The 15,296-nt window shown below is 45.1% G+C and overlaps 1 gene segment (V, D, J or C); it reads right to left on the reverse strand.

Moving 5' to 3' along the window:
• Positions 1–5,971: 5,971 nt before the first annotated feature.
• Positions 5,972–15,013, reverse strand: LOC144697970 (Ig heavy chain C region-like). The segment is given in 5 exon segments: positions 5,972–6,306; positions 9,529–9,846; positions 9,922–10,224; positions 12,336–12,656; positions 14,944–15,013. Coding segments are annotated over 5 exon segments (1,347 nt in total).
• Between the last annotated feature and the right edge of the window lie 283 nt (positions 15,014–15,296).

A 15,296-nucleotide genomic window follows, 5' to 3' on the forward strand; every position in this document is an offset into this window, starting at 1 on the left:
TAATCTACATGCTAATCTATAGTGTTCCAAATATCATAAGTAAATCTTTTATCCCTGTTTCCTGTGCCTCTAATCATCACAATCTACAGTTAATGTGATATTTTCCATTATGAGTACATGCTGGTTCCTTTATGCCACGTTAATATCCGCCGATAATAATTCTTCTGATTAACCATCATAGCAACGAGCTTATTGAATATGTCAACCAATCACATGGAAACGACTAATAAAGTGCAGCCTTATACTGCGGGGCTGGAGGAATTAACTTCTGTCGGAACATAAAGTTAATTATTGGATTCTTAACTACATCTAAGGTATGAAGGCAACGTTCTGGTGAATGTGCACAACACCGCCTTGCTGCTGAAAGTCGTTATTACCTTAAGGAAGGTTACAAATGCGCTGTACGTCATACTGATCACAAAAAGAATGACGAAAGCGAGCACTGTGAATGTGATGCTGGCGTCCTCGTCGAAGTTTTCTGATCCTTCAACTTCTACATCGTAGCCTTCTTGGTCTTCAGGGGGTTCTGCAATCAACAGGTGGACATTGTTGTACATGATTTCATGTTGAAACCAGAATAGATACAAAGACAAAAACAGAATTACCTGGAAAAACTCAGGTCTGGCAGCATCGGTGGAGAAGAAAAGAGTTGACGTTTCGAGTCCACATGACCCTTCAACAGAACTGAGTGTAGTTAGGAAAGGGGTGAAATATAAGCTGGTTTAAGGTGGGGGGCCGGGGGAGAGAAGTTGAGGGTGGGGTGGTTGTAGGGACAAGCAACAAACACTGTAATAACAGGAGATGCCGCATTCACGAGGGTGCTGATGCGCTAGAAGTTGAGCAGAAGGAACATGAAAATGTAGTCTATAATTCAGCAGCCGGCTGACGATTGCTGTGATTTTCAGAACAATGAGGAACACGCGCTTTTTGTGTTATGGCAGTGACAGGTCAGAGTATACAGGAGAGCGAACTGATTTTATATATCACGTGGAAACATGATCGTCACCTTCCTGGTACCGACAAGGATGGATGAAAATCCAGTTTAATAGAATGAAACTCGGCTCCAGTCTGAACAGAAGCGTGCAAAAACCCTCCGATGAAATCTCTCGCCAACCACACGCTAAATTGACAAAGAAGATCGCGAGGGAAACTGGCCAGGTGGTGGGGTGGGTGGGGAGGGGAGTAACATTTCGGCTCAAAATTCAGATGTACCTGTTTATCAGTTTATCTACGAATCCTGCAACCTAGCAGCATTTTTTTCTTTTATCAAAGCAGATACAGCGAGTTTCTGATGTTGCATTTCAATTGCTTGACGCGGAACTATTTAACATTGTGTCGACACAATGGCGGCGTGATGACGGAGTCAGCTGCTGGTCCCCGGTAACAGCGCAGCCCGGAAGTGATATATGGCTGTAACAATTCCCTGCTCACTGGGCTGGTGTCACCTTATGGACCCTTTAACACAGAGTGTCCCGTCTCCCTTTCTGGAGCCTCCAACACTCTGGAAAAGAAACACCACATCTGCCCGTGGCCCTTGCTTTGCGGCCACGCAGTACGAATTTTAAGGCTGAAGTTAGCAAGTCCTTAAAGCTCTTGAGGAATTAAGTATTACCATGGAATCGCAGAGTATTTACAGCACAGAATGAGGCCTCTATGCCTCTCCTAGGTGCTGATTCTTTGCAAGAGCGACTCTGCTCGTTGCCCTCCACCGCACTTTCCCCGCAGCCCGGTTTCTATTTTCCCGTCAGATGCTTTTCACCAACATGATCGAATCTGTCTCGAACAGACGCTCAAGAAGCGCATTCCACATCCCAACCACCCGCTGACTAAGTCGTTTTCCTTATGCCGCCGTTGGTAATTTGACCAATTACATCAGGCCAGTGTCCGCTTGTCCTCTAGACCTCCCTGCCGATCGGAAACGCCTCTTTCTTTCTTTTATTCATGGGATGTGGGCATCGCTGGCTAGGCCAGCAATACCCCATTGCGCCTTTATCTCCCCATTGCACTGTTTATGAATTTGTACACTTCCATCTTATCTGTCGTAACCTTTATTCTATAAAGGGAACAAACCACCTTATTTTTCCTGATCCCTGTAGCCATTTTCTGAAATCCTCCCGGCACCATTAGTAAAGTCGTCACGTCCTTTCTAAATAAGGCACAACGCTCCAGTGGAGGTAGAATCAGTGCATTATTATCGTTTTTCATAATGTTCTTGCTTCTGTACTCTGTAAATCCCGGGTTGCTGTTTGCCAAATTAACTCAACCTTTCCAGCCGCCTTCGACAACTATGCACCTCTACCTTCAGGTTTCGCTCTGCGTCCAATCACTTTCACATTATACTCGTCAGTTTCTATTGCCTCTCCTCTTTCTTCCAACAAAAATGTTTCATCTGCCATTTGTCCGCCATTTACACCAACTTGCCCTCACCCTTGTGCCGTTAGGTCCGGTTTCATGCCCTGATTCACACCTTCAATAACAGCCTGACTTCTCCTGAGCCGAAAATACCGCGCCACTATTGGCAGCAACGGTTGTATCACCTGATTCGTTGCAGACTTGAGTCCGCTGCGAATATTTTCGGTCTATATAGCTCAATTTCCCATTGGGCGCCCTCAGATGGATGTTAGGAATCCGGATTCCCAGGGGTCCAGAATTGCAAGAGCGCAGGGATTTCGGATGACGGTAAAACTGGAGGAAGCCACAGTGATCGGGAGGGAGGAGATTGTGCAGGGATTTGGATACGCAGGGAAGAATTTTCAAATTGTAGCAGTGACGGGTGCAGTTCACTGTTTTTCAGCGAGCGCTGGGGTGACGGGTAAATTGGGAGATTGTGCGAGTTGGCAGGCAGGCAACAGCGTTTTACATCAGGCTAAGCTTCCAAAGGTTGGAAAATGTGTGGCCCGCCAACAGAGCGCAGGAATTGTAAAGTTTACAGGTAGCAAAAGAATGAGCGGGATTTTCGGAAGCAGATGGGATGAGAAAGGGGGAGAGTCAAGTGCGTTTACAGAGCTGGAAGTAAACATAGAAGCATAGGAACTAGGAACATTTGTAGGCCATTCGGCCCTTCGAGCCTGCTCCTACATTCGATATGATCGTGCTGACCCTCTATCTCAATTCCATATTCCCACTAACTCTACATGCCTCTTGATGACTCAAATATACAAATACTTATCAATTTCGTTCTTGAATATACTCAGTGGCCGGGCCTCCACAGCTTTCTGTGGCAGTGAATTCCATAGTTCGACCACCCTATGAATGAAGAAAGTTTCCCTCATTTTAGTCCTAAATGGCCTGCCCCGTATCCTGAGACAGTGGCCCCGGGGCCTAGACTCTCCAACCAGGGGAAACATCCTCACTGCATCCAGTCTGTCTAGCCCTATTAGAGTTCTGTACGTTTCAACCGGATCCCCTCTCATTCTTCTAAACTCTCGTGAATATAGGCCCAGTCTAACCAATCTCTCCTCATACGGCAGCCCTGCCATCCCCGGTATCAGCCCAGTGAACCTTCGCTGCACTCCCTGCATAGCAAGTATATCATTTCTTAGGTAGAAAAGCCAAAACTGCACGCAATGCTCCAGGTGTGGCCTCACCAAGGCCCTGTATAACTGCAGGAGGACATTGCTACTTCTGAATTCATATCCCCTTGCAATAATGACCAACATAGCATTTGCCTTCCTAATTGTTTGCTGCACCTGCATAACTTGCTCCATTCACTGATGTACACGGAGACCCAGGCGTAGCCAATCATGGTAACGGAGAGGAGATGGGATTGGAAGCTGGGCTCAGGTTGTATTAGTATATTGAATTTTCAAACCCAGCGTTAGCCTCAGATAATGTCCAGGGAGAAGTATCGAGTAGGTGAGTGAGGCACTAAATTTATGGCAAAGAATGTTTTTGTCCTCTCTGCAATATTCAATTGGAGGGAATGTCTGCTAAGCCAGTAGAAAATACCGAGCAACCAGGGTCATATATCAAAGTCTGCAGGGGGATTGAGTGAAACAATGGCAAGATAGAGCTGGAGGGCGTCATCGGACGTGTGGCATCTGATATCGGTAATATGACGCAGGGGGAGCGTGTAGCTAGGAAATAGAAGTGGGACCAGGGATAGGAACTTTCCTGGCTTTAGGGAAAACGCTGTGGGAGTGGGAAGAGACGCCGCTGAAGATGGGCTGCAGCCACTGGTTCACAGTGAGAGTGAATGACGACAAACACAAATTTTGGTGAATGAATGCGCCGCTAAGTGGTGACCTGGTGTAATTTCATCTTTACTCGTTCCATTCAGCAACTAGATACCTCATTGGCCAAATGTAAATCACATGAGCTCCGGCAACTCTCAATCATGTGACCTGACGAACAGAAGCACCAAGTGGCTGTAAAAATATGGGCACGGAAACGCTTTACACTGCTCGAATATCAGAGTGGAAATATCAAACACTTCTGCGTGAAGATTAAAATCACCATCGCGAAGGTAACGTGCATAGAAACCACAAATAGGGAGGTCAAACGTTTTTCATTCTGCATTTATTGCACTTAGCGGAGATACATAAAGACTGAAATACAATTGACCGTGCAGTAACGCCACTGAACCTCTTCAGAAACATTGGCCCTTTCAGGCGGTACTAAGGTTATTCTTGGATATCAGGTTCCCAAGGTAATTATCCTTCTTTGACAGATATCATTTCAGGTATTAACAAAATGCGTAAGAAAGAAATGGCCGCTGGTATGAAGAGTGACTGTTACGTTTGCTAAATTGGAAATTAGCCGATTCTGTTGCTCAACCAGTTACGGTCATAACAACAAAGACGCCCATAGGAGATAACTCGCTGACCACAGCAGGTCATGTACAGGATTTAACAGTGTCGGTGAGGACAAGTGAAACGTTAACTAATGTAGGTTTACCGTGGGATTTATTTATACTTCTGATTAAATTCCTCCCGAGGGACGGGTGTCCCACTAAACAGGTGTAAGTGGTGCCACTGTTCCATTCCACTGCGTTCAGCTTCAACCTGCTGGCAATGGAATGGGATCCATTCCCTTTCTCGCTCTCCGGTTGGCTCGGGTAACCCGAATCCAAAAGGGTGTCATTGGCCATCCAAGCTACGTAAATCTCAGCCGGGTAAAAGCCGGTGGCGAGACACACCAGGGTGGCCGCCTTCTCAGTGTCGATCTCGTTCGCGGATGGATGTAGAATGTAGACTTTAGGAGGGTGCATTTCCCCATCTGTAAAGGGACAATATTTGTTAAACTGGGGATGCCTTTTGTCCAGTTTTCTCATCACACTTTTCTCTGTTAATAATAATGTGAAGTTAAAGATTAAAAAGTCCACTGATGAAACCATTGTCGATTTTTGAAAAGTAAAACCCATCTGGTTCACTAATGCCCTTTAGGGAAGGAAATCTGCCGCCCTGACCTGACCTGCCCCACATGTGACTCCAGACCCACAGCAATGTGGTTTGTCTTAAATGCCCTCTGTAATGGCCTAACAAGCCACTCTGTTCAGTCCAAAATAAAAGTCCACTGTGGGTGTACCTACACCACAGGGACTGCAGCATCGCAAGAAGGCAGCTCAGCACCGCCTTCTCAGGGGCAACTAGGGATGGGAAGTAAATGCTGGGCTAGCCAGCGAAGCCCAAATCCTGTGAAGCAATGACAAAAAATCGAATTGCCTCCTCTCTCTGAGAGTTTACACCTAACCCTGCTTGTGCATTGGTGCACTTAAAGTACTTTATATGGGTGGGTTTCATTTTTGTCTGATGTTAGATTACAAAAAGCTGCAGACAATCACGCATTTACAAGTCGCTGATGCTCTTGGCATGCCGCAGTTTCAAAGTGCTTACACTTTTCACGCTAATCTTTACCCGTCTAGAGAATGGCAGGATCCCAAACTATATTTGAATGACTATATCAGTATTTAAAGTAGAAAATAGATCATTGGTCAAGAGGATTGATCATCGGATCAGTCCCTGAATAAGTATCATCTGTGCTTAGCCTTTACTTTCCTGGCGGAGGTTTTCACTGGGGTTGGCAATTCACTGTCTTCTGCCAAGCAGACATATTCCACCCCACTGTCCCACTCTGCCGCAGTGACTTTCAGTTTGCTCACAATGCTGGATTTACTTCCAATCCACTCCGGATCCTGAGTCTCCACTCCTTCCGTTATCTCTCTCCCATCCACTTGCCAGGACACGATGACGTCCTCTAAATCGCTGTAGAGGATTTCACAAACAATGGTCGCTGTCTGCTCTGTCCAAATCTCTTCAAAGGAGGGCTCCCGTATTTTGACAGAAATGTCTGTCTCATGACAATCACCTGCAAAGAATAAGCAATGGTCATTTCAAACTGTCGTGTTGTAATCAAGGGTGACAATAACTGCAACTTGCTGCAAGAGGTGTGAAATAATTCTACTTACTGTAATTTGTTCTGAGCTTCCTCGGCTTATTCCTGCTTAGTTATTGAGATGCTGTGCTCTCCTCGCCTCGATGAGTTTGTTGTCTGTCTTCGATGGATGTCGTCCTCCCTAATATTCCACTTTTTGGGTGTTGCTCTGACTGGCATATAATGGGGAGTGATTTTCCCCGTCCAGGTGCTGCAAATGTTCACCCATCATTCTAACTGGTGGTGGAATTCAATTGCTGCCTTGTGGCCTGCATGTGCAGAATTCCAATAGCCACTGTTCAAAGGAGGCAAAAGGTCTCCACTTCTTCATTCCTATGTCTGCTTTCCGACCGATGAATGACATTAACCCGCTGCAGTCTTTCTTCATGCACCGACTTAGATTTCATTGAATCATTTCCAGAGCGAAAGGCTTTTTTTCCCCAGGAAAAACATTTCAAAACGTGCTCAGTTCTATGAAATATCACTGGTGGAAGGTCGAGGCTACATCAGCGATTGTTTGAACAGTGTAAAGTAAGGATACCTATAATATTACGAGCGTATCCTTGATCCGGAGGCACTCGATATTGACAATAGTGAAAAGGTTTTCTATAACATCAGTGCCAGGGCAAGGGTAAGGAAAGCACCAAAAAATATCAACACATGTCTTCAATCTGTTGAAGTCACTGGTCTCAATGACCAGAGAAATCATTCCATTCTTTGTGGATGAAATCGAGTCTAAATAGATGAATATTGCCTCTCGTTGTTCTCTCTAAAATCTTAATGTTCTACGCTAAAAATTAGACTAACTGCCTGTAATATATTCGAAAATATCATGTATCCTTATATCTCAATACCCCTGAAATGGACTAAAGAGAGATTTCGATTGCCAGGTCCAACGTTGCAAATTTATGAAGTAATCGTGCAGCAAACTTCGTTCCATTCTCTCAAGCATGTCAATCCTCCAGCGAGCAGTGGTGCAGAAACTGTTCCTGGATTGATTCAAATCATCGACCCTCCTTCCAGACTCTCTCTGGTGAACATGCGCTTGTCTAACGGCATCCCTGATTTAACCTCATTGATTGCACCTCCTTCCATAATGATAGATGTGAACAAGTTCACGTCTGCTGCCAGACCGGCTTTAATCTCTTCCTTTGCCTCTCCTTACAAACTGCCAGATGCAAAAGTGTACTTGTGTACTGGCAGCTCACATACTGTGAGGCTAGATTATCATCTCTTCATAAAATTTGAGAGCCATAATTCTCAAATGATGTTGCAAAATCATTTTGATCTGGAGGGTTTTTGGCGATATTAATATTTTGATAAAATAATTACCTTTGGTAGCAACATAAAATGTTAAGAGGTCATGAAATAATGACTGGTTGTAATAACATGAATCATCTCCACTGATTTAAACAAAAAACGAAGCTTCAACTCTGGGATATTATGCAGTAACCAAAAACAAAAAGTTTACAATTGGATTGATTTTAACACTGCAATCTTCACCTCGGTATTCTTCAATTATTACAACGGCAGCTTTATATTCATTTCATAACGATTTCTTACAACTTTTTGAAGCGGCATGAGACGTTTATAATGCAATTAAAATGCTTCTGTTATTGCTGCTCCAGTCGAGATTTCACGAGGGAAGCATACATTGAGTGACCATTCTTATTGTATCAGCATAAGAAGTGCGCATTATCACCGCATTCTCCCGTGAAACCATCAGAGCCCAATCCGTTCCTGTCCTCAGCAGAAACAAACAGGTTGGCTTCCACCAGGACGCCTCAGAACGGAAGAGGAAGCAAAGGGGTTCTATGCAACCCGATATATCTAGTCCAGTGTGATTGCCCAGAAACTATCAGTTGAGACCAGCCATCAGCTCCTTCTTACAGCTCCCTATTCCAATAGACGAGTCCTCACCAATCAGAGGGACTCAAGTTTCAAGTGCCTGTGACTGACGACAGCAGTCGTTGCTCTAACAGGAAATAAAAACAGAAAATTCTCTAAAATATCAGCCAGCCTGGCACATCTGTGGAGAGAAAATCAGAGTTAACATATTGAGTCCAATATGTCTTTCCTCCAGTTGCAGAGTAGAACCATACTGGGCGCGAAACGTTAACTCTGTTCTTTTGTTCTCTCTCCACAGCTGCTGCCAGACCTGCTGAGTTGTTTTTTTGTTTTTTTGCAGAATTTTCTGTTTTTATTTCAGATTTCCAGCACCCGCAGTCCTTTTGCTTTTAATGCAGTGTTTGCTCTGTTAAGACTTGGCCCTTTCTCACTGCTGCATGTTTGCTGCAGGTCGCCCTCCACCACCTCAGCAAGGGGCCTATTCTGTGCATTCTAGATGAGCAGGTTATTGGCAATTGGCATTACAGCCCAAGTTATATTTTCTCGTTGTCAGAACGAGCACGGGCGCAAAACCCATGGATCGTAATTGGGTCCGTGCGCCGCTGCTGTATCACGAATCGAGGGACACTGAAGCCGTTGTTGAATACAACCAGCTGAGGTCAACGAACTCAGCCGCAAACGGGAGTCCAACCTCCGACCGCAGTGCATTTGAATAATTCTCGGTTCCTTGCACCCAGGAGCAGGGATGGCTATTGTGCCAATGCTTTAATTTGTTCCCGCCATCAGAAATGAATGGAGCAATCACACCACCGTGATTTACAGCTATCAAAACAAAAAGGAACATGATTGGTTCAACCCATTGTGACGATGTCTGTCTGCACCAATGACGTCAAACACTGGCGGTGCAAGAGGTCTGAATACTTGAAATGGACAAAGTTACTCAGATTCAATAGTTTCATCTCCTGATACTGTTTCTACTTATGCACTGTTTTTTCCCTTTCAGTTGACGGCAACCGCTGTCGTCTAACCAATAAAAAAATGTCTCTCTGTCTCCAAGGTAATCGTGATTACAAGTTAGACAAAAACGTTTCCCTGTATTCTTCATATCAAAGCTTGTGGCGGCGCATATGTTGAGTATCAGTCATGTTCTTGTCCAATTAGTGCTTCTGAGTTTAGGGCTGCATTAATAGTGACATTACATGTCACTATTCCTGGAACCTAAACGGACCTGATGACTGTTTGATGTTGCGCTTAGATTTAAGGAGAAAGCGCTGATTGTGGGAATGTATTCTGAGAAACTGCCCTTACCTTTCTGTTTGCTGATAGCCCCCTTTATGTTGGATTGTGAAGCTGGGTGGGAGGCGGCACAGGTGTATTTGGCTCCGCTCTTCCATTCCGCTGCGGGTAAAGTGAGGAGGCTCCTTGTGCTGAAGGTCTGGTCCTGTTCCAGAGCAGTGGGGAAACTGGTGATGTTCGAGCTCAAAGCAGCTCCGTTCTTTTCCCAGGAAATGGTTATGTTGTCCGGGTAGAATCCTCTAATCAAACATGTGAGAGTAGCGGCTCTGGAATTCTGAATCTCCTCTGGTGGTGGAGGCAGGAGGCGAAGATTGGGTTTCACTGGCTCGGCTGTAACAGAAGTTCAACCTATGTTAGTCTTCCCGCCATTAGCATTTGAAAACAAGGTGATATATTTTTACCCACCTTTTATCTTTGCTGTTCGTTTTGATACTGGAGTTGACAATTGACTCTCCTGTGCTGAACAGCTGTATGCAGCCCCGCTATCCCACTCTTCCACGCTGCTTGTCAGGCGGCTGATGGTCAGGTATTGGTTTCCATCCATTGTAGCGGCTTCAGTTTGGACTCCTTCAGTTCTATTCCTTCCATCCACTGTCCAAAAGATCAGAACCTCAGAGGGGACAGTAGAAACCACTTCACACACCAGAGTGGCGGATTTATTGATCCACGTTTCTTCAACCGACGGATCTCTTAGAAATACCACGAGCTCTGTCATTGAGAAATCAGAGATTCAGAATCGGGGCAATGTTTCCGCGCAGACAAAGCTGCACCAGAATTTTGTGCAACATAGTGAAACCAGGAAAGAGAGAAAAGGAGGGAAAGCGAGAGAGAGAGAGAAGCGGGAGATAGGGAGACAAAGGAAGCGACAAGAGAAAGGGGGAGAGAGAGACTAATAGAGAGGAAGAAAGACAGAGAAAGTGACAAAACATGGATCAGAGGGAGATCGAGAGGGAGAAAGAGAGATTGAGAGAAGTCGATGGATATGGAAAGACAGAGTGGGTGGGGAGAGAGAGAGAAGGGTGGAGATAGAGAGGGAGTGCAGAGAAAAAGGAGTTGGAGAGAGAGAGCGAGGAGAGAGAGAGAGAGGGCGGGTGGAGAGAGAGGGCGTGGAGATCGATGGAGAGGGGGGACAGAGAGAGCAGAAAGGATTGGGTGATTTTTACAAATACGAGGCTTTTCACTTTATCTTGTCTGAGGGCTCCCAGAAGGTGCTGTCCAATTAGTGGTATTTCCTGGGCCTTTACGCCTGTTGTTTAAAAGAATGTGCTTCGACAGAAAACAAAATTGTTTATTGTTGCAAAGTTTGTGATGGTATCTGTCGCTTCAATCTGGTGACAGCTCTTTCTCTCTCTCTCTCTCTCCCACCTCACCACCCCACCCCACCCCACTCTGTCTCTCTCTCCTCCCTCTCTGTCTGTCTGTCTCCGTCTCTCTTTCTCTTTCTCTCTCCCACTCTCTCTGTCTCCTCTCACCCATTTCATTTTACAGACAGGGGGGAGCGATGGTGTAGTGCATTGTCACTGGAGTGGTAATCCAGAGACCCCGGGGTAATGCTCTGAGGATTCGGGTTCGAATCTCACCACGGCAGATAGTGGAATTTGAATTCAACAAATGTCTGGAATTAAAAGCCCAATGATAACGATTGTCATGATGCCCTTTAAGGAAGGAAATCATCTGGCCGACAAGTGACTCCAGACCCACAGCAATGTGGTTGACTCTTAAAAATGCCCTCTGAACAAGGCAATTAGGGGTGGGCTGGCCTAGCCAGTGGCGCCCACATCCCACAAACGAATAAAAAAAAACTCTGTAACACAACAACAAACATATCACAGCCTCAGGAAATACAAGGAGTTTGATCCTTTTCATGTGAAATGTACGCTTTCACTCTGCGTTTCTGTTCTGATTAAATATTAAATAGGGCGCATTACAGTTCTGATAAACTGTTCGTCATATGGAATAAATTTATGTTCTGTCACCTTAACATGGAATTATATCCATGTATGTGTCAAGACTACTTGGAGTTGCCATTTTCAACATTTGCCCGGGCAGCGAGCACCTGCAGCTCCTTAACCATTGATGCTGAGGCACAGAATGAAACAACACAGAAGGAAGCCACGGTCCATCATGCCCGTGCCGGCTCTCTGAAAGAGCGCCTTTAAGAGCCTCGGCCATTGCTGCGGAAACATGGAACGATGCAGGAGAGACAGAGACCATTCGGCCCAGCGTGTCTCTGGTGCCTCTTTGAAAGGCCGCCTTCAGCAACCTCGGCCATTGATTCTCCAGAATCACAGAATCACACAGTGCAGAAGAGGCCCTTAGGCCCATCGAGTCTGCACCGACACGTGAGAAACACCTGGCCTGCCTACCTAATCCCATTTACCAGCATTTGCGCCATAGCCTTGAATGTTATGACATGCCAAGTGCTCATCCAGGTACTTTTTAAAGGATGTGAGGCAACCCGCCTCCACCACCCTCCCAGGCAGCGCATTCCAGACCGTCACCACCCTCTGGGTAAAAAGGTTTTTCCTCACATCCCCCCTAAACCTCCTGCCCCTCACTTTGAACTTATGTACCCTTGTGACTGACCCTTCAACCAAGGAGAACAGCTGCTCCCTATCCACCCTGTCCAACCACTTTTTTTTTTACTTTAGCCTCTCAGTGCACCAGAAACACTCACTGCTGTCACTCACTGGACCAATTCAGGGTTGTTTCACCCCAACCGATAAATTATCACAGTGACATCCTAGCAAATCCAACACTGGCAAGGGACGCGAGAATATTTCACTGTGTGAGCTAGTAAGCTGGTTCCACTTCCTCACCTGATGTTGGTCTGATTTCTTTCCGCTGTTTACTGCTGGTTGCAGAATGGGACACTTGGCAGCTGTACACAGAACCGCTGCTCCATTCCTGCAGCGACACCGTCAGGAGGCTGGTGGAACTAAAGTCTCCTTTCGAAGTTTTAACTGGGGGTGCAATGGTAAAGCCAGACTGTATGGCGTTCCCGTTCTTCTCCCAGCTCACTTCAATGCCTCTGGGCTGGTATTCGCTGATGAGACAAGCCAGAAGCACAAAGCTTTTTCCTTTCAGTTCGTCCGTGGCGGAGTAGAGGAGATTGACGGCCGGGGGAGTCGGTTCACCCGCTGAAAATAGAAAGAAAGATTTACACCTTGATATAACGACCGTTTCTATCATATCCTGGGCCACTACTTATCCCTCAGCCAATACAGCAAGAAATAAATATCGGGTCGCTAGCGTAAACCTAAGAAATTCTAACAGGACTGGACAGGGTAGATGCAGGAAGGATGTTCCTGATGGTGAGGGAGTCCAGAACCAGGGGTCACAGTCTGAGGATATGGGGTAGACCATTTAGGACTGAGATGAGGAGAAATTTCTTCACCCAGAGAGTGGTGAGCCTGTGGAATTCGCTACCACAGAAAGTAGTTGAGGCCAAACCGTTGTATGTTTTCAAGAAGGATTTAGATATAGCTCTTGGGGCGAAAGGGATCAAAGGGTGTGGGAAGAAAGCGGGAGCAGGCTACTGAGTTGGATGATCAGCCATGATCATAATGAATGGTGGAGCAGGCTCGAAGGGCCGAATGGCCTACTGCTACTCCTATTTTCTATGTTTCTATGTATTGCTCTTTGCGGAAGCTTCCTGTGATATACGTTGGTTGCCACATATTCCACATGAGAATAGTTTCAGTATCTAGTAATGTGTATAATTGGGTGTGAGCCGCTTTAGGGCGTTCGAGGGACGTGAAAGGAGGGGGAGAAATCCCAAGTTTTTCTTGTTTGATGGATTGAACTCATTGTCTAGTCAGTTGTCGGTTATTTTATCCCCCTTAACACTAGTGGGTAATTTGTCACCACCTGAAATGTTTATGTATTTATTTATTTTAAATAGACGCCAACTGGTGAATCTTAATACAAAATGAATTGCTGACATAAACACGCACAGTTTAGCACAAATGGGTGACCTATAAGAGATGAGGTTTCAAGTTGAGCTCATCGCAAATGTCACTGATGTTTTTGACATTCGGCAGTATATTATTTTGAACGTTGCATTGTGTTAGATTTGCTTGTTTTCGACGATTTATTTCAACGCCGTGCAAAACTGAGGTCCTAACTGATCAAAGGGGATTCCACGTACCCTTGTTACCTCCAAAGTAGCACTGTGTCTATCACACTGAAATTTTCTGTTGGAGTGCGCGTGTGCAATGTCGAAGCTGAAAGAAAATGTGAGGGTATTACAGTAGACGTGCTGGGACAAGGGAATTCAGATCATGAATGGGCATTTAAATGATGTTTTTTGTCACGTGTTAGTTTCTGTGTGAACGATGATCAAAGCACTGTACCAGAAACACCTGCATTCTTATCTGACATGTCCTGATGGTCAGATCTTAAGTATACATCAGTTTTTGTTCCGACAATTTGCTTTACTGTCACTTGCGAAATCGAAATGCTCCATAGTTATAGAGCCTTGTCCTTCCCTCAAATAGTACTTTTTTCAGATATTTGCCTATGCATTTTTGAAATAATATTGAAATAATATCTGCAAGCATCACTATCTGGTAATATGCTCCGTGTTCCTAATAAACCTCTCCATATTAAAATAACTCACCTAATCTTCCCCTTCGTTCTTGGACTGATGATTTTAAAATTAGACTTTTAGCTACGGACCAATGCAAATAGATTTACCTTTTCTATATAGCCAATAGCAGACCCTCGCGATTTTACTGCCTTTTATAGCTTGTTCTGAAGAAACATGCCCAAATATCACTTGCTCCCTGACCACGGACTCTGTCCTCCTCTCTCTGGACAGTGCCTAAGGTTGTAGAAGGCTGTTCGCAATCTCTGCATTCCATTTGACATCAAATCTAACTTTCGACCACATTCCTGCAACACCAAAAAAAAACAGCTGCTCGTTTCCACCAGACCGGGCTCCACTGCTGATTCAGCTCATCTGCTGTTGAAACCCTCATATACACATGGCATTGTTATCTCTATACTTGTCTATTCCAATGCCATCTTTCTCGCTTTCCTTATTTTCCACTCTCGGCAAATTCTGTTGCCAGCAATCTAATGCGGTATGAGCCCCGTTCGCCATTCAGACCTCTTCTTGCTGAGCTACGTTGACTCACATTACGACAACACGTCTCATTTGAAATTCCTCTCCTTGTGGTCAAACACCTTCACGGCCACGCCCATTGTTATCTCTCCACTCTCCTGCTGCCTTCCAATCCTCCAGAATACCTGCGCTCCATACATTCTGGCCTCTTGGGCATCCCCGATTTTCATCACCCCACCATTGGTTGCCATGACTTCGGCTGCCAAGGCCCAACACTCCGGAATGTTCTGCTTAAACGCCTCCTACTGACTTCCTCTCCTTCCTCCTTTAAGAAGCTCCCTACTTGAACAATTACTTACACAATTTCTTATAACTAAAGTCTCTTATACCTGGCATTGCCTCGGTGAATATCTTATACACCATCGCCATGGACCCGACACCTTTCCTCAAATAAAGAACGGGAACTAAGCACTATCGTCAATTAAACTCATGTTCCCCTAAGCTTAACACTCACTTTACTTTCACATTCATTACATCTGCCTCGAAACCTGAAAATCCTGTATGTCGTTTTGAAACTATCCCACTTGTAAAGATACATTGAAACACCCTTGATTCTCTATTCATTTCCCCCTCTTAAAGTATTACAATGTTTTACAATATTTTCTCTCATTATTCCTCTGAAATAAATCTAAAAATATGTTCTTCATATAAC

This window comes from Cetorhinus maximus, chromosome 23 (genome assembly GCF_964194155.1).
Source record: "Cetorhinus maximus chromosome 23, sCetMax3.hap1.1, whole genome shotgun sequence".
Lineage (NCBI taxonomy): Eukaryota > Metazoa > Chordata > Chondrichthyes > Lamniformes > Cetorhinidae > Cetorhinus > Cetorhinus maximus.